The sequence below is a fragment of the Maniola hyperantus genome, chromosome 8 (genome assembly GCF_902806685.2).
Source record: "Maniola hyperantus chromosome 8, iAphHyp1.2, whole genome shotgun sequence".
Lineage (NCBI taxonomy): Eukaryota > Metazoa > Arthropoda > Insecta > Lepidoptera > Nymphalidae > Maniola > Maniola hyperantus.
In genome coordinates this window covers 11,507,017-11,532,845 of record NC_048543.1, presented here as the reverse complement: position 1 = coordinate 11,532,845, position 25,829 = coordinate 11,507,017, and the positions used below count along the sequence as shown (strand labels likewise).

At 37.2% G+C, this 25,829-nt stretch overlaps 1 protein-coding gene across 1 annotated transcript; it reads right to left on the bottom strand.

Annotated features, from left to right (window-relative positions):
- LOC117984390 (progestin and adipoQ receptor family member 3) lies at positions 1-24,351 on the bottom strand. Its single transcript, XM_034971017.2, has 7 exons — positions 24,030-24,351; positions 22,810-23,033; positions 21,559-21,715; positions 10,646-10,798; positions 2,485-2,673; positions 2,077-2,145; positions 1-1,211 (listed from the first exon to the last, which is right to left on the bottom strand). Exons 1-7 carry the CDS (start codon positions 24,099-24,101, stop codon positions 1,047-1,049), a joined length of 1,029 nt encoding a protein of 342 aa, XP_034826908.1. The 5' UTR covers positions 24,102-24,351; the 3' UTR covers positions 1-1,046.
- Positions 24,352-25,829: the final 1,478 nt, after the last annotated feature.

The window sequence follows — 25,829 nt, the reverse complement described above, 5'->3', positions numbered from 1 at the left end:
TAGGACAATGGTATATTTATTTATATCTATCGCTTTAGAATCCTGATTCTTGTATAGTAGCGACAGGACAAAATAGCAATCGGGGTAAGAGGTGGGGGACGCCCCGCACACCCGTACGTCACCCGCGCATATCCCGCACACTTTTACTTTGCTTAGACTCGGTACTGTAAGAACGAGACAGCGTTGGCATTATTCTGTCATGTTTTAACTGAATCTTAAGTCAAGTCAGAGTGCACTCGATATATCTTCCTCTGAGAGTCTATTCACATTGACAATGAATCGAAGCGAAAATCTAAAATTTTCATAGCATATTAACCTTGTAACAAAAAAAGAGGCAACCCTGAGACCCTAAAGACTTAACGCTAACAAAAGAAAAGCAATATTCCGGACCGAACTTTTACATGGCCTTTGAATGATTCGGAAGTTGAATTTAAATCCATTAACTTTACTAAGTCCAACACGAAGACTGGATTGTTCTAGATTCTGACCAGGTTTTAAGAGTATTATAATATTATCTATCTAGCTAGTATTTGAAATACAGTACGACAAGGCTCTTTTGGCACTTGAATGACATTGACAGGGGGCATAGTTGTAGAACAAAGGCTTAGACTTTTCAAACAAGAACAAACGAAGAAAGGGGATACTTGATGGCAACGTTAGTTCCGATTTTCGCCACGCGCCAAAAGAGCCTTGTCGCCACTGCACTAAGACCATCAATACAGATGAAATTCAAGACTTAAACTCTACACATGTCATGACACAGACCGTTCACTACAACTTGTCCCCTGCCGTCATGTTGGCACCATTGCTTTATTCCTTAGACCTTAGGGATTATTCGTAGATAGAGTAATAAAGGTAGATACAGGAACGTTTTCTTTCTCATTCTTGTTTGACATTTCATAGCCTTTGACATACCTAGATACAAATCTTGAAATCGATCAATTCTTATAGTGCGAACAGAAATTCAACAAAACAAGTTATGAGATTCACATACGACGAGCTGCCAAACATTCGCACGTTTAATGTCTTTTGGCGCAAGCTCACAGTTAGAATATCCGCATGGTGTTGGCGCAGCCGTGGTTCATGCGGTACTGCACGTAGATCATGGCGGAGTTGTGCCAGTAGTACAGCGCGCCCAGCACCAGAACGTGCCACCACTGGTGCGAGTGCCCGATGTAGTCCACCTTGCCAGGGAACCAGCGCTCTGGTATCTGGAACGAGCGAAATGGTTTTGAAGATCTTGTTCCTAACTAACGAGGTAAAGAGCTCGAGTGGGAACAAATCTAAATATATAAAAGGAAAAGGTGACTGACTGACTGACTGATCTATCAACGCACAGCTCAAACTACTAGACGGATCGGGCTAAAATTTGGCATACAGATAGCTATTATGACGTAGGCATCCGCTAAGAAAGGATTTTTGAAATTTCAACTCCTATGGGGGTGAAATAGGGGTTTGAAATTTGTGTAGTCCACGCGGACGAAGTCGCGAGCATAAGCTAGTATTGAAATAAAACAATATAACGGCAGTGAATGTAACAGAAGTGACCAAGCTATTGAAATGGAAACTTCAAAGAATTTTTAGCGCGAAAGGCAACACAACGGCGACGCGCCAACAAGAGAGACGCGTCGCCATTGTGTTGTCTTCTGCATGCTTAGTACGAGATTTTATGTCTTACCAACGTTGATAGTATTCGAGTGTCGAAACACTTCAGCGTTATAGTAAACTGGATCTTAACCTGCCTTGTTTTAAAGCTCAAGTTTGTCTATACATCGGAATGCTATGAATGTCTACACAATATGCCAGCGCTCCAAGCGGAAACGTTGCGAAATTAAAATCGGTGGTATTGAATTTTTGACTTTAATTCAAGGAACTTACGATCCATTTTACTTTGACGTTATTGTGTTTCGACTCTCAAATACTATCAACGTTGGCTAGACTTAAAATCTTATACTAAGCGTACTGATAGAACCGATCTGTTTACTTCAGATGGACTCTGTTTTAACGGAATCAACCGGTAAACGACGTGTGCCTGCACATTAAAAGCATCATTTATAAAATTAAAATATTATATACCTTGAAGGCGTAAATCGCAAATGCGGTCCCGCTGATGACATACATCCCTATAACTCTAGGGAAGAATATCTGAAACAAAAAGATAAGATTAGATATTAGAACATGAAATGAATGCGTTAACGGGACCATTACAAAAGGTACAGTAGCCGGCAAAAAATATTTTACATCGACCTTTAGAAAGACATTTCGGCTTCGTAGAGCGTTGTCTCTGTCACTCATACCTATGTGACGTTTTGTCGGTTTCAACGACAGAGACAACGGTCTCCGAAACTGCTACCTCTTTCTAAAGGTCGATGTACAATATTTCTTGTCGGCTAATGTATTTCTATTATGAAATAAAAGTTCTAGTTCTGTTTCAAAATGGAGTTTAGCCTATGAACACGCAGATATTCACGAGGTATGACTAACCTGCACCATGGGGTTATCGAAGCCCCCCATCACATAGGTCCAGTGCAGCGTGGGCAGCACGCCGTACGCCGCCCAGCCTATGAACACGCACATCTTCACGAGGTATGGCACCTGCAGACGCGGAATCTGCAGCACCATCGCCACGGCGAAGATCAGCGTCACTGATATCATGTAGAACGTCTTCCATTCCTGGAAATAAAGAGTAAAAACCTTGAGTCTTCTCTCTTTTTCTCAAGCATTTTCCGGTTTTAAATTACAATCAGGGCAGCAGTAGACGTATCTATACCTAATACATAAATTTTAAGTTCTCACTCGCCATTTTAACTTTATGTGTCAACTGTCATGTCAAAAGTACGATTTCAGTTGAAGCTGTGATCTGTATTTTTGACATGGCAGTTGGACACAGAGGTAAAATGGCGAGTAAGTTTTAATTTTGTAGGGACTATACGTATTATATTAGTTTAGCGTTGAGACACCGATGACAATGACCTCTCTTTCACTACATCGTAATCCTCATTGCGGAGGGTCGTGGCCCCTTTCCTTTTAAATTACATAATGATAGGAGTTTTATTGGGATGATAATGCGATGCGTTTCTGAAGACCTGGGTCTTTCCACGTACAACTCTACTAAAGAGAACTTGATTTCGAATCGTAGGTTTTTACTTTTTACAGTTATTTTTACAAAGATCGAACCGCACAACGGTTTAACGTGCTAAAGTACGTGACAGGTCGAGATGGCGATCGGGGGTATGAGGCGGGGAGACGCCCCGCACACCCGCAGGTCACCCGCGCTATTCCACAGCGGGTTAGCACGGGGGATGTGCGGGTGTGCGGGGCGTCCCCACCCCGATTGCCATCTTGACCTGTCGCGTACTTATAGGTAGGTAATCTTAATTATATAATACTTCACGCTACTCTATTTTACGAAGAGCCATCATAGACTAGTGGGTAAGACGGCCACCTTTTCGGTAGGTCGAGGATTTGATCCCGAGCACGCACCTCTAAGTATTCTCAAACTGTCGCATACTATAAGTATAAGTACGAACTTGCTAACTTATTCTTTGTTCTTGAGGTGGATGTCAATTTTCCAACAACACGCACATAAAACTGCGGATGCGTTCTCGTATTGCAAATTGCAATACAAGCAATCAATGGCTGCGAAGTGGCCGACAATGGATCATTTTGCTCGGGACCTTGCCACTATTGCGTTACTGCGCGTCATATAAATGCGATTGTATGATGTTACTGATGCAGCTACCGATAAGTTGTTTGTATGGATAACAATTTATAGAGGTACTAGTTTATGCTCGCGACTTTGTCCGCGTGGACTGCACAAATTTCAAACCCCTATTTCACCCCTTTAGGGGTTAAATTAAAAAAAATCCTTTCTTAGCGGATACCTACGTCATAATAGCTATCTGCATGCCAAATTTCAGCCCGATCCGTCCAGTAGTTTGAGCTGTGCGTTGATAGATCAGTCAGTCAGCCAGTCAGTCAGTCACCTTTTCGTTTTATATATTTAGACTAGCTGATGGCCGCGACTTCGTTCGTGTGGAATTAGGTTTTTGAAATCCCGTGCGAACTCTTTGATTTTTCGCGATAAAAATTGGCCTATGTCACTCTCCAGGTCTATTATACCCATGCAAAAAATCAATCTGTTGCACCGTTGCGACGTGATTGAAGGACAAACCAACAAATCAACAAACCAATAAACCAACAAACCAACACTTTCGCATTTATATTAAGGGTACTGAAGTACACTCACTCTACCTCTATAGATTGTTATAGAGGTATCAGGTAGAGTACCTACCTACTTAGATAGGCTGGTTACTCGGGCACTATAAGTTAATTAAAAATATATTATACAGTTGAACAGTTATACATATAAAGGTTTTTAAGCGGCCATTATAGCTTTCAAGTAGCGAAATTTTAACCTTTTGGTCAGCTAAAATTGCGCTATTCGAAAACGACATCATCATAGTTCGGCTAATGTACAGCTACACTAAATCTTTAGTTACCTATAAATTATACACTTAAACCTTATCGAAGAATCCGTCTAGGTAGGTACTCACTTATACATTTCGTGAAAACTATATGAAAATCCATTCAGTAGTTTTTGAGTTTAGCGCAAACATTAACTGACAGACAAACTTGGCGGAGGAACTTTATTTTTAGTAGGTAGGTAAATTAAATAATGTCATTTACAAATATATTTTTTTAAGTTTCCTCCTAGTTACTTAAGATTTTTATTTTTAATATTAAAGAAATAATAATAGGTGCCTACCTACCTACTTACTTACTTATTTATCTTAAGGAAGTGTAGTGAGTAATCACATTTCAAAAGACTCTTATTATTTTTATATTGTTACAATCTCAATTACCTTTTATGTAGAATAAAATAAACGTATAGGTATAGTGCATTCAAAATAAACAGGCGTGTTTCCACATGAGACCGTCATTAGCAATAACAATAGGATTACATTCAACATGCCACGTAATCAATAGGGGTAATAAACCAAACACTCATAGAGCCCATTCATTTTTAAAGGAGCCGGTTCAACCTCATAGTGTTGATATTTTTGAATTCACCCGCCACGACTTAATTCTATTGTTATTGTTAATTTAATGAAGGTATCAAGTGGAAACACGCCAGTTTATTTTGAATGCACTATACCTATTACATACGATGTGCTACCTATCTAGTTGCAAGACACTGTGGCTAATTCCTTTGTACACAATATCTAAACTAAACTAAAATGACACGTCTAAATCGATTGCTATCCCTGTCATAATATTGCTTACGGAAAAGGATAGCACTAGATTTAGACCTGTTAATTTAGTTTAGTTTAGAGATTGTGTACAAGTGAATCGGCCCCAATGTTAATCTCAGCTGCCTATTACAAAATTGTAACATTTGTATAACTAATCAACTGTGCGCACCTCGCGCAGTAGTCACTAGACCGATCTACAAGAGACCTATGTCCAGCAGTGAACGTCTATCGGTTGATAATGATGCTGATGATGATGAACACCTATCTCTGGCCAGCGTACAAGCCTTACCCGCAACTTTCACGATGACGTCTTCCCATCTACTGGGTTCAAGTGAGACATATTCTATTAAAATTACAACTTTACACAAAGGTGTTGGTAGAACATGCATCACGAAGGTCAATGGCGTAACTCGTAAGGTATAGTGGTAACTGCCACTGGTAACGCAATGTTACTCAACAGTCAACATTCGGCCGGATGAATCGATAAACGGCCGACCGCTCGACTCGGTAGTAGTTAGTTCAAGGGCGGATCCAGCTTTGGTGCCAGGGGGGGGTCACATAGTCGTGGTCAAGTCACAACATCTCGACCTCTTGCGACAGGTCGAGTTGGTAATCGGGGTATGACGAGCGGGGGTTGGGGGGGGACGCCCCGCACACCCGCACGCAGGGCCGTCTTTAACCTATTGGAGGCCCTGGGCACATTAGAATAACGGGGCCCCTATGATCTTGACAGAGTAGGTACTATTTTCTTGGAATAGGCAAAGAAAGCAGATAAGTCACGTTCAAGACGTATTATAAATGCGAATGTTTTACCTTTCTGTTACCTTTTCAAAGTCCATATTCTAAATCAAAATTTGGTACTATTCAGAGATAGTTTACACTCGGAAACGGCTTTTTATCCCGGAAAATTAAAGGGTTCTCACGGAAATTTTAAAAAACTAAATCTATGTGGACGAAGTTGCGGGCATTAACCAATATAAAGTAAAAGCGCGAGCGAAGGGAGCGCGAAATTTTTCATATATTTACGAAAAAATCATAAGGTAGCGTGTCTATCTACTTATCTGTTACCATTTGACGGTCTATCTTTTTGACCAGGTACTACACAGAGAAAGCTTTCGTCCCGGAAACCTGCATACACTTTTTATGCGGAAAATCAAAGAGTTCCTATGGTTTTTTGAAAACCTAAATCAATGCGGACAAGGTTGCGGGCGGGCAACAACTAATACAGAGCAAAAGCGCGAGCGAAGCGAGCGCGAAATTTTCTGTCTGTCTATCATCTCGTTAGGTACTTTTTCACGGCCAAATGTAGGTAGGTAGGTACTACTCAGTGATAGCTTGCATCTCGGAAGGGATTTATAATCGTAGTGAACCGTACGTGCGAGCGAAGCGAGCGCAAAATTTATGACATTATTTACAAAAAAGAAAAGATAAATGTCAGAAATATTGTATTACGATATAGATAAATGCCAAAATTTTTGTACTAAAAACTATAAAGTCATCTGTTGTATAAAGAATAGTTCTATTATCTTTAGGGGTCCCCAGATGCAACGAGCGCTTGGATAATAAAAACTTTACTATAAATAATGAACGTAAAGGAGCAATCCGACCAATACATTATAGGTATATAATACATATTATTTTTTACTTTTAGAGGTTTTTACTGTCGGGAATTTTTTAAAAAGTGTGAAAAAGAATGAAATATTCTATCATTTGCGTAAAGGCAATAAAGATCGGATATAAGACTATTTAACAATCTCTACGGTCCTTTGTTTGAGATGGCTTTTTTGACCGTTGATTTTATCGAAATAAACATGTTTTTGGGTATTAAAATATCGGTTGGTCTGTTATAGTTTGGTGATCTGGCAGGGACTACTGGGCCCCAATCGATCGTGGGCCCTGGGCAAGTGCCGTGTGATGTTCTTCAATAATTGAAGAACGACACACGAAATGTGACATCTCGATGAAAGGTAGCGGTGGCGCGGTAAAATTCAAATTTTGGATGCGTTTGTTCGCAAGAACATAATGTTTTTGCCATCATACAAAATATTATATTAAATTGATTAAGTATTGAAGGAACTTACATAAAATCTAGGTATATAAAAAACATTATGTTTAACAATTTTAATTAGTGGTCCACCTAGGTCCTGGACGCAGCCCAGGGGGGGGGTCATGACCCCCGTGACCCCCCCCTTGGATCCGCCCTTGAGTTAAAAGGAATAGGGAATAGATAATATTATGAGATAGGTATGCCAATGACATTGACTATTACAGAATTTGTGATTTTATCCTACTAATATTATAAATGTGAAAGTGTGGATGTTTGGATGAATGAAATTTGGAATGGAGATAGATTATACTCGTACCAATGACAATCGTTCCAAATTTACAAATCCTATTCTTAGGCTATGCGTTTTAAAAATCGCCCGCTTCTATCGACCAATGAAAATAGGCTATAACATGCTAATAAACCCTAATTTTCACAAGTACAAAAGCTGCAAATGTAATGTGCCAAAGTAGAGATGAAAGATTGGAGAGATTTGCCTTTCACTGGCGGAACCATGATTAAACTTTTACTTGCGTGCAGCCTGCGTGAATTTAAAATGACACCAATATGATTTTTTAAAGACCATACAGAAATTAAGGTAAGATAATGTTATGTAGGTTATTTTATAAAGGTTGACAATTTCATAGAATAGAAACCGGTGATTTAGTCGAGAATGGTCACTTCTTCGTGGTATTTTTTTTTTGAAATCTTGGTTATCGTAATTTTATCTGATATAAGTATTATGGTTAATAGATAAATGATGATTTACAATAGAAACATAATGTACGGGACTTAAATATTTCAAGCGCCACAAGCGCTCGCTGTGAAGACTTCTAATGAAAATTGGTAATATAAGTCATGTAAAAGGTAGTAAGAAGATGGCTTCAGCGCAATGACTTCAAGTATACATTGTCTAGAAGTCATCTGCGCGCACGATGTACCTCATCATCATCATCATGATCAACCCATCACCGGCTCACTACAGAGCGCGGGTCTCCTCTCAGAGTGAGCAGGGTTTTTGGCCATAGTCTAACTTCACACACCTTTGAGAACATTATGGAGAACTCTCAGGCATGCAGGCATGCACGATGTACCTACTTGCTATATATTATCAAGTGCCTAAGTAAACCACGAACACTAAAGCGAAATGTAGACTGTAAAGTGTGAGTAAATGCTGTTCTTATTTTAATTATCTATTATGTATAATGTGTACCTATGTGCATTCTTAATAATTATTATTGTTATTTTAGAACACTAACAAACTTTATATTTAAGTATGTATACCTACCTACCTAATTAGAAAAAAAAATTGAATCTTTTCATAGTAATCTAAGTACCTAATAAGTATGAGGCTAAACAATGTATTCCACATTGTACACACTTACTTTATTTTAATAATGTAGCAAAAGGTGAAATCTAAGTCAAGTTTAGTCCAACGTGTGAGTATAGAAAACATGTAATTACGCCATGCTACACAATTGAACTCGGCTACGCGCTATGCTTCGCTAAACGAAATATCGATTCGCTTGATATGACACAAAAAAAATAAAAACCGACTTCGTTACATAAACACTAAAAATTTAAAAATAATTTAATTTATTACCGAATATATTATGTATACAAGAGTTAATATAGTTCCATAATAATACTTTTTGGTGCCGGTGCCAATTAGCTTTAGCTGCGCGAATCGTCTAGACTTCATATTTTTATGGGACTCCACAATGGCACCTCATTGGCACCGACCCCAAAAAATATTATTATGGAACTATATTAACTCTTGTATACATAATATATTCGGTAATAAATTAAATTATTTTTAAATTTTTAGTGTTTATGTAACGAAGTCGGTTTTTATTTTTTTTGTAAAAAAAATTTATTTCACAATTTTTAGTGGCCCCATGGAATTATGCTATGACTGGTTAAAAATCTACTGTTTACTAAGCTATTACACTGATCGCGAGCAATTTACTCTTATCCGTTGAAGAGTTCCAGTATCTATCTTCGAAGATGTTCATCAGATCTTCACCAAATTGAAATGGGACCAACTTTGAAGTATACCCTTTCAAACAAAAAAAGAATTTTCAAAATCGGTCCAGGCGTTTTTGAGTAATCGGGGAACATACATAAAAAAAAAAAATCCGACGAATTGAGAACCTCCTCCTTTTTTTGAAGTCGGTTAAAAATATCGTAAATAGGGTCCCATTTTACCCTTTGGGTACGAAACCCTAAAACCGATCAAGTGCGAGTCGGACTCGCACACGAAGGGATCTGTACCATCAAATCGTAAAACGGACATAACTCCGAAAAGTTAGAGGTGCGTGCCTGGGACCGAACCCCCGACCTCCGATTAGAAGGCGGACGTCCTAACCACTAGGCTATCACAGCTTACGTAGATATCTACCTATCAAACCAGTAGGTATACCCACTTTCTCTGTATGCTCCGGAGATCACGTTAAACTGTAGACCAGCCATTATCTCCACATCTCATCCGATGTTAGGTATTTTATTACGGTTATCAACCAATCATCATTACACATTCTGTTTGTAAAAGTTAAGTATAATGAAAGTATGAGATCCGAAAAAGAATTACTCAGGTAGGTAGTTATTAGTAGTATTAGTCCCGCAAATTGCTAATGAGCGTGGCCACCATTTTAGTGACGTTAGCACTAGACTGAAGTTTCGAGCTGATGGTAGATATATATTTATTTCGGCTTACGTGAAAATTACGTCATTTCGATGTTAATGAGACATGGTTCCAGCGCAATAGCAATTTGCGGGACTTATACTTTCATTAATGTTTGTGACAAAATTACTAATTAGTAATCTTGACTGTTCAATTTCAATAACCTTTTCGTACCTACTTTTAGAAATAAATAACAGAAAAGTCATTCGGAGTCAATTCATGCCAAAAATTTACAAACGTATGTAGACAATTAAATACAATTAACATTTTTTACTCACTTACTTTAGCGAAGTGATTAGATATATTCTAAGTATAACAGAAACGATTTCAAATTATTTTATTTTACTTGGCATTAATAAAGGGCAAATTTATCTTGGCCCTATAAAGGATTATTAGATTTATCAGTGGCTAATATCATTAAAATTATCATTAATAAATATGGTATTAACTAAGCATTTGGTCATGTAGTCGTTTTAATAATAATTATAATGACTAAACCACATTATTTAAAAAAAAACTTACATTTCACAATATTATTTTATAAAAAGTTCTGTCACACATATTTGTTACGGTACTAAATCGTCAAAATAAATTATTTATAGCATATTACAACAATCGGTAATATAAAATTGCAAAATATTGAAGTAAACGCAAGTAACTTACATGGTGGCACCAGAACGCGTAGTACACACCGGAAGTGTATATCGCGAGCAGGGACAGCGCGATGCCGAAGAGATCGTACATGAGGAACGTGTTGTAGTCGTGCTCGGATCGACACGAGAACGTGTGGTATAACGCCGACAGAGCCATGCACACCTGGAAACAAATATACTCATCTTATTACACAAGTCTTATTAAATAAAAATTATACAAATTTTGAAGAAACTGATTGACTGGCATATCAACGTACCTATTGGCTACGTTCACTTATCTATAGATATTGGCTATATTCACTTGTCTATAGAATCTAGAGATTTTTCATGTAGGTTTTCAATGTAGCTGTAGCCCTAACTAAGGGTTTTTAGGTAAAGATTGAGTTACTGTAACGATACTCAACTGGCATACTAAAATATTATAAAATTTTAATATGCAAAATAGTACAAAATTTTTGCTATAAATTTATCGAAATTAGGTTAGTACATATCAGCAGTAAAGTATTCCACATAAGAATATAAAGGTTCACTTTTAAGAGTTTCAATTTTAACTCCTAACGCATAACGTTGGCAAACATTGGGAATCGAGGATATACGCCGCACGGGTTATCGGGAGCGAAGACAGACAGCGATGCGCGGGGTCGCGTCGAGGCGTTGAGTGCGCGCCGCGCTGAGCGTAATAGCGCTCGGAGCGTTCATTGCTGAACTAGCGTTGCGTGCGGCATCGCGCGCGTCGGTCGAGACGGTGAGTGTGCGCGCTCGTCGTTGCGTAGTGGCGCTCATAGCGTGCTCTATTCAAACGGCGATGTGAAAATAGAAAATATAATTTACTTATTGTAACTTATGTGCTGGGGCGACACACGAGGTTTATAATAAAGAATACTAATTTGAGAATGGGACCACTTTGAGTACAAGATACATAAATGCTGGAGATGGGATTAGGCCTGTGGATATAGTCTCCTCGCTTCGGCGTTTGTATCGCAGTGCGCCTGGCTCTGTTTGGCGTCTGACTATCAGTTAGATGTTAGATAGGGATTAGGCCTGTAGATGCCATGGTGAGCCTTGTTCATTCTTGACAATAGTTTGCTATGTTTGAATTTGTGATTACATCGGCGTGCGTTCACACATAGTGCGAACGTATGTTAATGGGGTTGCATTCAAGTATAGTGGATGTTAAATTGAGTTGTAGGCCCATGTACTAAATCTGCAGTGAGCCTGGCTCGTCTTTAGGATTTAATTACATTGGAAACTAGAATAGGATTGGCTAGCGATGGCAGATCATACGGCTATTTCTGGTTTTGTCTTGTTCTGGTATCCTGTGTTTACTTTTGAATTATTTGCTGGTATGCGTTGGAGCGCGTTGGAAGACGCTTATGCAGAGGAGACCCAGTGCCTTTGATGCTTTGTGATTCTTATATGAAGGAGAACCTAGTATCTCGGGCTTTGTGAATCCTTTGCTGAGTTGATTCTAGCATGCTTTAATAGCTACCAATCACAGTGGGCAGGTAATGCTGCTGTACTGTTTGTACTCTGACATTCGTTGGAATGCTTAACCACCTTGTGGTGTTTACTGAATACACGCACAATATAAATGCAACATTATTATACCAATACATAAATATTGAAGGTTGGGTTAAGGCCTGTGGATATTCCCGCAGTGAGTCTGACTCTCCTTGAAACCTATTAACAGGTCTGTAGTGGGAGAGCACCACTCTAAAAATGCTGTATCAGCTATGGCTGCATCGTGGGATCATAAGAGGCACGCACCTCTTTCTAAAGTATGCTTGCATACGTTGCGCCGTTTATCAAATGATGACGTTGTGGGGGGGGGGGGCTACTGTTCGTTGGTATTTTATGGACTTAGTGTCATAGGATACCAAGGGAAGGCAGAAGCTCACCGTACATGGCGCGGAGGGGCTATGTACCATCATTTACTTTTCATTCTCCAAGTAAATGATGCCATCCTTCCAAGCAACTATCCCGAAGGGATAGTTGGTTGGAACTACACGTCTTGACAACGTGATCTCATCTCAAGGTTAGAGAACTCACTCTTACAATATTATTCAATGTATCCTACGAACTTCGGTTTTCCGAAAGATTGTATTTGACTCTATTAATGTGATATGTCTTGTGAGAGCAGTCTCTTGATCCTACCATGTTCAAACCGTTTCTATAAGTGAACAGCCACTTTGAATTGAGCAGGGACGGGTATTCGTCTTGTCCGACCAAATGCTTAATAAGTATTTATACTCGAATACGCAAACCCCACAACCGTCAACGCACAAAGTCGTTGGGCCTGATGAACTCATGATTTCTGACGCTCTAAAAGTTCTTGGTTTATTATGGACGCAACATTTCAAGCGGTCTTACTGCTATACGATACACGTGCCACTTTAGGGGAATTAATTTATATCATAATCTTTGGAAAGATTCGAAGGAAAAATAGGGTAGAGGTTCTTAGGACCTCGTCAGGTTAGTTACATTACCTACATTTGTTTAACAAAAAAAGTGAGTTTAACTTTCTGTTTAGCTTTTTCTAGCTTATGCCCGCGACTTCGTGCGCGTGGACAACACAAATTTGAAACCCTTATTTTACCCCTTTAGGGGTTGAATTTTCAAAAATCTTTTCTTAGAAGATGTCTACGTCATAACAGCTATCTGCATGCCAAATTTCAGCCCGATCCGTCCAGTAGTTTGAGCTGTGCGTTGAGAGATCAGTCAGTCAGTCGGTCAGTCGATCAGCTTTTCCTTTAATATATTTAAAAAAGAAGTTTTTTTTTTTTTTAAAGAATATTAGCCATGTTAAATGACTAATATTCCCCTTTCCTCTCCAACTAAGCGTCACGCTTGTGCTAGGAGTAGGTACGACAATAGTGCAACGGGCGGGGTTTGAACCGTCGCGACCTTTCGGTTTTCAGTCCACTCCTTTACCGGTTGAGCTATTGAGGCTCTATAAGATAATTATAATAACGAATCAAGTGTATAAAGCAACAGCTGATATGATAACGTAATCTAATATTTCAAATTACGGTTACTGAGGATTTAATCTATGCGTTAACCGTGCGTTAGTATAGAATTCATGGGAATGTTTTCATTGTGACGGACGTGGACATAGCATCTGTTAGCAATTTGCTGTGACGTACGCGCGGCGTATGCTAACCGGTTCAATTAAAAATGTGAAACCTTCCATGGAGGACATATTCACTTTTAAATTTCCATATATCGCACTAGTTTTTGAAGTTAAGCCTTCTTGTTGCTTATTTTATCTTTTTCTAGGCATTTAATAAACGCAAATTAGTGAAGGATAAGGTCTCATAAAATCAGCTAAACTGTAAACAAAGTTTTCTAAATTAATTTCCAATTAGAATGTACCTTTAGTCTCTTGGGTCTTTTCATGGGGAAATAAAAAGCAGAGGCGGTCAAAAATATTTATTCAAGTTCAATGTTGGTATTAAAGATAATTAATTAATGTAGAATAGAATATTTTTTGTCACGCACCTGAAACTGGAATGTTTTAAATCGAACAATAGACCTTTTTTATATTCAAGGTAATTAAATCAAATCCTATTACAAAAAACTTGACGTGTGGCTACCGACGACAAGTCAATTCTTTTTCGATTAACGAATACCTAAACCTACTATAGGTATAAGAATTAATACCTTTAGCTACTGAAACTCGAAAGGTAAATAATCAAATATTTTAATAGTTATCCATGGTACGTATAAGAGTAAATAACAAAAACAATTATTGATAATATAAAAACTTATTTTCCATAAAATAGTACTAAGTATTATGGATCATTTTCCAGGATTATAATTTATAATGTAAGTATTAAGTACTATTCTAATTAGATATTTGGAGAATCACCAATTGTCAACAGACATAATTATTATCTGCGGAAACCAAACCCAGGTGTTATGATCATGAAGTACAAATATGCGTTATGACTTATGACTTAATGATATAACAACATGTACCTATAACTGCACATATAACTTTTTCAACCATTTTCCGGTATTCAGTCATGTCTTTTATTATTCTAACCCAGATTTTATACAATGGGTTTATGCATTACAGTATGGCATTCCGACACGGTAATATTATATAGATAACATTACCGTGATTCCGAACAAAAGTGGTAAATTTTTTTGACGATTAAAAAAGCACTTTTAAAAGTTTATTGTTGTGTTGTCAATGTTTTGGGGGCGTAGAATAGAATAAAACTCCTATTGCAACTAGGCTACATCTCACACTTGTTTTATAGTTGCTTTGCTTCCTCGCTATTTTATAATTAAAGTTTATTGAAATACAACGTAGGTATGTACTTATTACCTGCTAACCGCTAACGTAATGCAAAAACAAGATTTATAGGTACAGCATAAATCTTGGTTTTTTTCGAGATTTTTGTCATTTATTACTTACTAGTACTACATAATTAAAGATTTACTAAAGCATTATTTCCTTTACACACTTTGAAACTGTGCAAAATTAGTTACCTATACTATAATAGTAGGTAAGTACTTCATAATATCCTGATTTATTATACCTACTAAAGATTACCTAAGTAGGTAATAAATAACATTCTTAGATTAGATTAGAAGGACAAAATCAATTTGTTTAAGGAGTTGATTTCGTTTCCGTTTCCACAGTCGATTAAAATTGTCGATATTAAGTTATTATTAAACAAATTCATAATTGTTTCTGATGATGCTTAATTATTTTTGATGATAAGCTGCTAGTTTTAATATTAATTACATGGTTAAATACAATGATTTAAAAAAATATTGATGTTGAGTTTTATATGATACAAAATACGATGTAACTAGGCTTCAATATTTAAATAGGTATAATTAGGTATAGGTATAAACGTGCTTAATTACTTTTTAGGGTTCTGTACCTCAAAAGGAAAAACGGAACCCTTATAGGATCACTTTGTTGTCTGTCTGTCTGTCAAGAAACCTTACAGGGTAGGGTACTTCCCGTTGACCTAGAATCATGAAATTTGGCAGGTAGGTGGGTTTTATAGCTGGCTTTAGGGGAAAAAATCTGAAAACCGTGAATTTAGGGTTAGATCACACAAAAAAACTTAAATTGTGGTCATGAACTAATAATTAGTATTTTCAATATTCGAAGTAAGATAACTATAATATAAAGTGGGGTATCATATGAAAGGGCTTTACCTGTGCATTCTAAAACAGATTTTTATTTATTTTTATGCATCATAGTTTTTGAATTATCGTGCAAAATGTCGAAAAATACGACTGTAGTACGGAACCCTCAGTGTGCGAGCCTGACTCGCACTTGGCCGGTTTTTTATGAATCATGATGTTCACCGACACTTTTATTTTACTTATTTTTTAAAACATTAGGCGTTTTCACTATTTTGAGTTTTATTGAATCCTATGAATATAATTGAATAACTGAAATTGTAATCTTCCTGCAACACGACGTGCTCTGTCTGGATAAGAAAGGTGTAGAAACAGGTTCTACTTCAATTGCATCTCATAGTTACCGTACCATTGACAGTGAAAGTAGAAGTACAAACGACTTTACATAAAGCACGCTCAATGACGCGATTCTTTGACTGATATAAGCCGAAGCTTAAAATAGAAAAAATATAACAAAAAAATATATCAAAACATTGAATTAAGAATAAATTAAGTGATTTAATATTAGCAGAATTATTAGTTTAAGAAAGAACTGCATCAACACAATGTTCGCTGCGGAAAGGGAGAGGTTGGTGTCAGTGTAGAAGGGATTGACCCATCCCATCAGTCGTCAGTCAGCTTATACGCATTACAGTCATACATTTAATTTAACATGTATAAACCACGTATATTAAGCAATGCATAATCATTAGCAAGACAGTCAAGTTGACTACACAAATTTCAAACCCCTATTTTTACCCTCTTAGGGAGTGAATTTTCAAAAACCCTTTCTTACCGGATGCCTACTACGATCATAAAAGCTATCTGCGTGCCTTTCAGACCGATCCGTCTAGTAGTTTGAGCTGTGCGTTGATAGATCAGTCAGTAGTCGGTAAGTCACCTTTTCCTTTTATACTTGGGTACATTTTCAGATTCTGAGGTGATGAACAAAATTGCAGGCTTATCTTCCGCCCGTACATCCCATTGATAGTGAAAGTCTCAATGGTAAGCGCTTCAGTGGTGTGAACTGTGAAAGCAGGTACAGTCATTGACGAAAGTCATTGACACGTGTATACTATCAGGTGAGAATGATCAACCTCGTAACTGTAAAACTACAGTTAGTGCTATTCGGCTACTACAAAGAAAGCTTTCTATAAATTATATGGGATGTTGAATAGTCAATTTTTAGGGTTCCGTACCTCAAAAGGAAAAACGGAACCCTTATAGGATCACTTTGTTGTCTGTCTGTCTGTCTGTCTGTCTGTCTGTCTGTCTGTCTGTCCGTCTGTCTGTCAAGAAACCTACAGGGTACTTCCCGTTGACCTAGAATCATGAAATTTGGCAGGTAGGTAGATCTTATAGCTGACATTTGGGGAAAAATCTGAAAACCGTGAATTTAGGGTTAGATCACACAAAAAAAATTAAATTGTGGTCATGAACGAATAATTAGTATTTTCAACTTTCGAAGTGAGTGACTATATCAAGTGGGGTATCATATGAAAGGTCTTCACTTGTACATTCTAAAACAGATTTTTATTTATTTTTATGCATCATAGTTTTTGAATTATCGTGCAAAATGTCGAAAAAATGCGACTGTGGTACGGAACCCTCATTGCGCGAGCCTGACTCGCACTTGGCCGGTTTTTTTTAATGGAAATGGAATGGCATGGGAATTTTACGAAAAGTCTGCACAGGTTACAGACAAACCTAATGTTTAAGGTGGTTTGATAGATCCAGCCGCGATAATTCAAATTTTAGTTAGTTTTTCGGAAATAGTAGACTAATCATACATCGAAAGCTTATGGTAATAACTAATAAGTTTTGCGGGCATAACATATAATAGATTGTACAATACAATCTACATGTTTTTCCATAAAAACTTTGGTCAAAAATACTCACTTAGGGAGCCTACAAATTTGGCGCAAAGTCACTGTCGCGCCACTGCAGCGCTACACCCGCGTATCAGTACGCTGCAGTCGCGCTGCCTCTGCGCGGCACTTTGCGGTAAAGAAGTAGGTATTCGTTTTTGTCTGGTGGGAGGCTTCAGCCGTGGCTAGTTACCACCCTACCGACAAAAGCCGTGCCGCCAAGCGATTTAGCGTTCCGGTACGATGCCATGTAAAAACCCAAGGGGATGAGTTGAGTAAAAACTGAGATACTCCCTATGTTAGCCCGCTTACATCTTAGATTGCATCATCTCTTACCACCAGGTGAGATTGCAGGCAAGGGCTTATTTGTATCTGAATATTAATTTAAAAAATCGTCATACCTATCTACTTAAGGCGCGAAGACCTGCGGTTTTAAAAGGCCTAGAAATGATTAATGGATTGCAAGGACTTTTTGTAATTTTAACCTTATAAAAATGAATCAGATTTTCTACAGTAAAATAAATATGCACATAATTACGGAACGTAAACAAATTCGCGACGTTGTTATTTTTACTTACGCACACGGAAGACATTTAAAAGGCCAACCAAACTATTTCATTATCTCGATTTAAAAAAAACAATTTATTTAAATTATTTTGTTGCCTTCCTATCCTAGCTATTACTATAAACTACAGTATAATAAATAACAAAACTTCTGTTTAGCGCCACGAATCACAATCCAGACTTCTTACCGCGCTAATCTAGCAAAACTAAAAAGTAAAGAAAAAATAATATAAACTAGCTCATGCCCGCGACGTCATCCGTGTAGATTAAGGTTTTTAAAAATACCGTAGGAACTCTTTGATTTTCCGGAATAAAAAATTGCCTATGACACTCTCCAGGTCTTTAACTATAGTCTATATACCCATGCAAAAAATCACGTCGATCTGTTCTCTGTTGCAACGTGATTGAAGGACAAACCAAAAACTAAGAAACAAACACTTTAGCATTTATAATATGAGTAGTGATAGCGTATAGGACAACTGTGCCTGGTCCCATTCATGAGGTAAAATATTTCCTCAGCTTTGGCTTTCTGGTGACATTGATCTTCTACACCTAGCAGTTTTAAAATGTCCTTACTGCACCTCCAGGTTAGTAAAAAGTTGAAAAACCGGTCAAGTGCGAATTAGACTCGCAAGCGAAGGGTTTCGTACCATCATATTATTATGCTCGCGATTTCGTCCGGGTGGACTACACAAATGTCAAACCCATATTTCACCCCCTTAGGGGTTGAATTTTCAAAAATCCTTTCTTAGCGGATGCCTGCGTTATAATAGCTATCTGCATGCCAAATTTCAGCCCGATCCGTCGCACAGCTCAAACTCTGTCCAGTAGTTAGATAGATCAGTCAGTCAGTCAGTCAGTCAGTCAGACAGTCAGTCAGACAGTCAGTCAGACAGTCAGTTAGTTACTGTTTCTTTTTACATATTTAGATAACACTTTTTAACTTACTTGGCGGCCATTTTGATTTTTTTAATATTTATTGTTATAGCGATAATAGAATTACATATTCTGTGAAAGTTTCAACTCTCTATACCTACCTATTACAGTTCTTGAGAGCCCGCTGACATACAGACAGACAGGCGGACAGACAACGGAGGCTTAGTAATATGGTTCTGTTGGTCTCTTCGGGTACGAAGACGTATCTTAAATATTTCCTGACTACATTATCCAGCATCTACGTTACGTCAAAGATAATATATTAAACAAGTACAGATCGCTCACTCTCTATTTAAAATTGTAACTAGTTCAAAACTATTACTAGATGGCGTCACTTGGTTCGTATGAAATATATTTTTTATGGATTTGACGAAATATCATATTTTACTTGTCTGGTTCATCAAATTTATTTGTATTTAGTAACAAAATACAAAATTTTCACAACATCACCATCGGAAAAAGCTAATTCTTAATTTTAATTATTGACTCATTGAACTTTACGATATCCATAGCATTTTGCTTTGGATAGCTGAAGTAGTATTACAAAATTCCAGTAGATGGCGTAACAAAATGACTTGTTATTTGAAAATAAAATTATTATTTTGCCTTTGGATTGGTGACGGTTGAATTTGACGGTGTATTACAATTTTCTGAGTGCTTTTATTTCTTTTCCCTATTTCGTTTGGGAATTGTTTCTGCTATATGAACTCCGAGATTCTGCTAACCTGATTACTTGTACTTGCTCCTGGATTTTTGATGATGCCAAACTGCTGACCTACGCTTGATACCGGACCCTCTGATGATTGCCTGTGATTTTGGATTTCGTTTATTATTTGAGTAAAATTTGAGTTGGCTCTAAATAAAATTGAGTTTCATCAGCTGTTCGATAGAGTGCACTAAATAAATTCGCATCTCACATTTTAGCTTGCACAATAATGCCATCACACTATAAGGAGTTGACCTACAAGGTACCGGCGACTTAAAGGAGTTTTACGCAAGCTTTAAATGAATGTATGACGTTAGCGATCTTACTTGTATATATTATCTTTGGTTACGTGGAATACTTTCAAATATGGTGCAGGAGCGGGCTAAAGCTAGTGTGTTAATACTTATTATTAATGTCAATTATTTTACCGTGTTTCGGCAACGCAAAATTCCGAACTTTCACTAAAGCAGACAGGCGGGTCGGATATGACATGAGGCTTCGCTTTCGAGACGTCCGCGTCGACCAATGGTGTCTAAAGTACCGTGCTCATATTTCGTAACTTGTAAGTCAACATTATGTAGGCATTCAAGCTGTATATAGCCTTTAGCGACGCGACGGGTTAGACCTAAACCACTCGCTTTTTCACCACAATTACATAATTGGTATAATATGTAAATATCTTGAAGTTATAAGCCCGGCAGATATTATTAGAAAGAGATAGCGGTTTTGTAGAACATTGTCTCTGACGTTGAGACCGACAAAACGTCACAATATGTCGTTGAGTAGGTAGGTGCCTAAAAATGTGTAAAAATCTTACGTCAAAGTATACTTAAAGTCTAATTTTTTTATATCTTTAAGAGTAACCATTACAAATCACGTCATGCATTGCCAGACACCTTAGTTTACTTAACTTAATCACTTTATTGGCGAAAAATTCAAGGACTTAAGAAAATTCCTAGAAATTATACGTAATTGCGTATTTCATAAATTTCCTGTAACAAATCGGAAAAGCTTTGAACATTTATTATTTTTATGATAGTGTTTTTTTTATCATACTTATAGTGCTTTCCGAAGTTTTTTATTTTGTTTTTTTTAATAAACTGCTATTTTCAAGTGCCTTACTGCGATCGTACACAATGGAGGTTAATGGCCTGATACCTACCTCTCGTAAACTTTTAATATCTATCTATATTCTATATACTTATATACTTAAATCGGACGCACATGAATGAAGATTTGAAATTTTAAATAATAAATAATGATTCATAAACAAGCAGGCACCTGCTTACCTTATAGCTTAATCTCGCGACTTCGTGATGCTATAAGGGTTCCGTTTTTCCTTTTTAGGTACGGAACCCTAAAAATGAAATATATCTTAAAAAAACTAGGCTACTTTTTATTCCGGAAAACTTAAGAGTTTCCACAGGATTTTTAAAACCTATGTCCACGCGGACGAAGTCGCGGGCATCAGCTAGTGAAGAGTTAAAAAGCTTATAGTTATATATAAGCTAATATTTATAATAATAATAATATTTATTTATTTAAACAACTCAGTACAGTAATCAACTTTCTGAAATCCTGACCCCTAAACTAGGAAATCCCGTGTCTTAGGGGCCAGTGAAAACCAGTAATCACCTTAATGCGTTTGTGTGGTTTGTAAGGAAAAGCGCGTGAGGACTTCAAATAGGAAATACCACTTACTAGAAAACAGGAGAACAATATAGCCGCGACTGTCTTGTCGGTGACTGTCGCGTGTATGTTGATGATCACAAGGTCGTTGATGGTCAGGAACAGCAGGAGGAAGAAGCCGAATATGTGCGTCCAAATGTTCATCGTCTCGTTCGTCCACCAGAAAATGCTGCAAGGAAATTTTGCATGTAAATCCATACTAATATTATAGATTGAAAGTGTGTCTGTCTGTTAGCTTTTCACTGCTCATTCGTTTTAACGATTTTGGTGAAATTTGGTACTTACAGAGATAGCTTGCATGCTGATGGACATCGGATTTTACTTTTGTCCCAGAATATCTTAGAGCTCCAACAGGTTCAGTCAAAACTAGGTGATGCTCGTGACTTCATTCGCGTGGATTTCGTTTTTTAAAAATCCTGTGGGAACCCTTTGATTTTCCGGGATGAAAAGTAGCCTATGTCCTTCACCGGGATGAAAGCTATCTCTGTGCCAAATTTCGTCAAAATCGGTTGAACGGTTGGGCCATGAATGGCTAGCAGACAGACAGACACATTTTCGCATTTATAATATAAGTTTCACATAAAGGAGTCTTGGGCATTATCTATTTGGTACAGAGATAGCTTGCATCCTATAATTATGGCTACTTTTTACACCCTGAAAATCGAAGTTTTGTTCGAATTGTGATAGATCTGTAGAATGATATTGCTATATCATTCTACAGATCTATCTGCTGATAGCTTGCTTTTATCCTGGAAAATCAAAGAGTTCCGGGCATCAGCTAGGATTCTAATAGGTAGCAAAAAAAAACAAATGTGTACAAAATCATCATCATCAATCATTATAAATACTATCTGTCCCGGCTTACTCACGTGTAGTCGACGGTTTTGCCGCGGTTTTGACTGCCCGGATGGGTTCGAAACTAGTCGGGCTAACGTCGACTACACACGTGAGTAAGCCGGGACAGATAGTATTTATAATGGAAATCACTCACGGTAGTTTAAACGCTAAAATCATCAATCATACTAACAATCAGTGCCTTTATTATAAATGCGAAAGTGTGTTTGTTGGTTGGTTTGTCCTTCAATCACGTGGCAACGGTGCAACGGATTGACGTGATTTTTTTATGGGTATAGATAAAGACCTGGAGAGTGACATATGCTACTTTTTATCCCAGAAAGGCAAAGAGTTCCCACAGGATTTTTAAAAACCTAATTCCACGCGGATGAAGTCGCAGGCTAGTTCAAAAATAAAACAAATTATTACCTCTCCCAACATAGTCTGGTTGGCAATAATTTTCTATACCCGTCTCTGATATATGGGTTGTGCTGCAAGTACTCTGGGGCTTCTTCATATTTGAGGAGTCTTCTGAAGTTTATGTATTCTAAGTCCTCTTTCAAGAGGTTGTTGTTATCTTCTAGTTTTTTGCCTCGCCTGAGCAGTGTACTTCCTGAACTAAACTCTTTGTCTTGTATGCAGTCCTCTTCCAGCTTAAACAATATCACTGAAGTCAATGTTTTGTTTCATATACAGGGTGTAATGAAAATGCTAATTAAAACTTTGTGAATTGGTGCTTGTAAAGCAATTACAAATAGTGATAAATTATTTATTATTTATCAATGTAATTGTAAATTGTTCTAATTATTGAGCAACTAATGACAGCCTTCGCCACCATAGCGTTACTATAGATACTCGGGCTGGTGGAACCTCAGATAAACAGCTTTACATTGCTTGTTTTTTTTATTCTGGCATTTTGTTGTTTTTTTTTCTACTTAAAATCAAGTTGAGATAGATTATGTAGATGATTAGTTTAAATAAAAAAAGGAAAAACATTATCATCATCATATAAAGACCAATGGAAAATTCCAAGACTGAATTTGCATATCTCTGACACCCTTTATATAAGTCTTTTATATTATTTATTACCTATTTATTTACAGTTTAAAAAAATTAAAAAAAAACTCAACATACAAATGTCCAACAGGTTGCAAGGGAGAGACAAAGATAAATGCGAAAGTGTGTCTGTCTGTCTGCTAGCTTTTTCCGGTCCATCCATTCAACCGATTTTGACGAAATTTGGTACAGAGATAACTTGCATCACGGGAAGAACATAGGCTACTTTTTATCCCGGAAAACCAAAGAGTTTCCACTGGATTTTTAAAAACATAAATCCACGCGGACGAAGTCGCAAGCATTAAGATCTCTAGATAAATATTAAATACCTCGTGGCTCGTTGAGTAGGTACCTATATAAGTACCAACCTACTAAGTTAAAACTTATAAATATCATTTATATTCCATTACAAAAATCAAAGTTGTATAATGTGCCTATTAGATCTTAGTAAGTACCTACTTAATCCTAAAAGATACTGAAAAAAATGTTTTTTTAGAGAAAGCTTCTTGTGAAGTTGTGAAAGAGGTGTTGAAAACTTTACCATAATTATTACAGAAATAAATAAAAGTATGTACTTTCTTTTGACAACTTACTTTTTGTACGGGCATAAACTGGACAGTCTCTGCTTGGCATTCGCTTACTTTTCTCGTCATGGTTAGAGTCATGATGGAACGGAACAACAAAACTCTACTGATGGAACTGAAGATAACTTAATTTTTTACAAACAAAATATAATGATTTTAATCATAATAACACCAGATATCACAGACATTAAATCATTCATTAAGATGGCTATCTAAGAGGCTGAATTTTGTTTTTAAAATGCACGATTAATTTTAATTATTATTCGTAACAATAATATTTGCCACTCGCGGCGCGATAATTACACACAACCAAACATGCCGCGCTGAATTGCAAAACTGGTGCGCGATTTTGGGAGAATGACAGCTACAATGTCACGATCGCAATAATCTCTGATTGGTTAACGCTCGCTCACTATTGGCTACAATGCATTGTTGCAACAAGAATCGCACAAATTCAGCCAATCAGAACAATTGAGATTGTAATAATGATTGATGCAGGTTTTAGACAATCGCCCTACAGTGGCTCTACCGCGGTTGTTTGACAGCTACAATGTCACGATCGCAATCATCTCTGATTGGTTAATGCTCGCTCACTATTGGCCACAATGCATTGTTGCAACAAGAATCGCACAAATTCAGCCAATCAGAACAATTGAGATTGTAATAATGATTGATGCAGGTTTTAGACAATCGCCCTACCGATCACAGACCAATATGAAAACTGACATGAAACTGACAAAATGAGAATGACATTCGTATCAGCATTGCCAGATGATGTGCGGCAATTTCTACTAACGAAACCCTAAAGCACAGTGTTCTGAGCCCTAAAGAGATTTAAAAGTTATAAAAGATAAAAAGATTGTAAAATCAGTTATTTGCAAACATGATAATAATTAACTAGTTATATATTACACCTGACGAACATAACCCAAAAAGTATTAATTTCGTACATTTTGTAGGTACCCTTATGGCAACGCTTGTGCCACCGCCACAGGCAACGTCATTCGCAGATAATATAATGTTGACACTTTGATAATACATTGCCATATTGCCATACATTGTCAAATTCATTACAAGAGCAAAACTCCAAAAATAACTTCTCACCATCTACGGGCTGTACGGTTCACCCAGTTCACATAAGATTAGGGGCAGAGTGAACCAGAGTGAGGGAACTCTCGGTTTAATCCGAATCGACGATAATATGACAAATTTTAGGCTACCTATTTTAACGTAAAATCATAGAAAAATTTGACTACATTAAGCTACCTGCGTCAAAATGAACTAACATCATAAGACTAACATAGTGACACCTGCCAGCCAGTGATATCGAAGCCTGCCTTGACTTAGCCTTTGGCTATAAAATAATAATACCTTGTCAGAGCAAGATAGGTGTATAGAAATGCTCTGAAGAGTGATAGAGATGTAAACACAGTTTTTTGTCTTTGTCATAGTTTAGCTTTTTTGTTGGGCACGTTGTAGTTTGTGCCCAACAAACCTCTGTGATAGTAATTTATTGCGAATATTACATGTTTTTATTTAGTTTTCTGTTTTAAATTTAGTATTGAAAGTGTGTAGAAGCCATTTATGGTGCATTGCTGTGTAACAGTTGTAGCAAACGCAAATTATGAAACATAACCTTTTATAGGTACCTACGTAAGTATGATTTCTTTTGTTGTTTTGTCCCTTTCGGGTATACGCGTTTGACAAGTCTCTTGGTACTTAGTCTGAGACGCAGCCGAAAGTAATGTACATCGGCCTTTAGAATGACATTTCTGCTTTGTAGAGCGTTGTCTCTGTCACTCATACCTA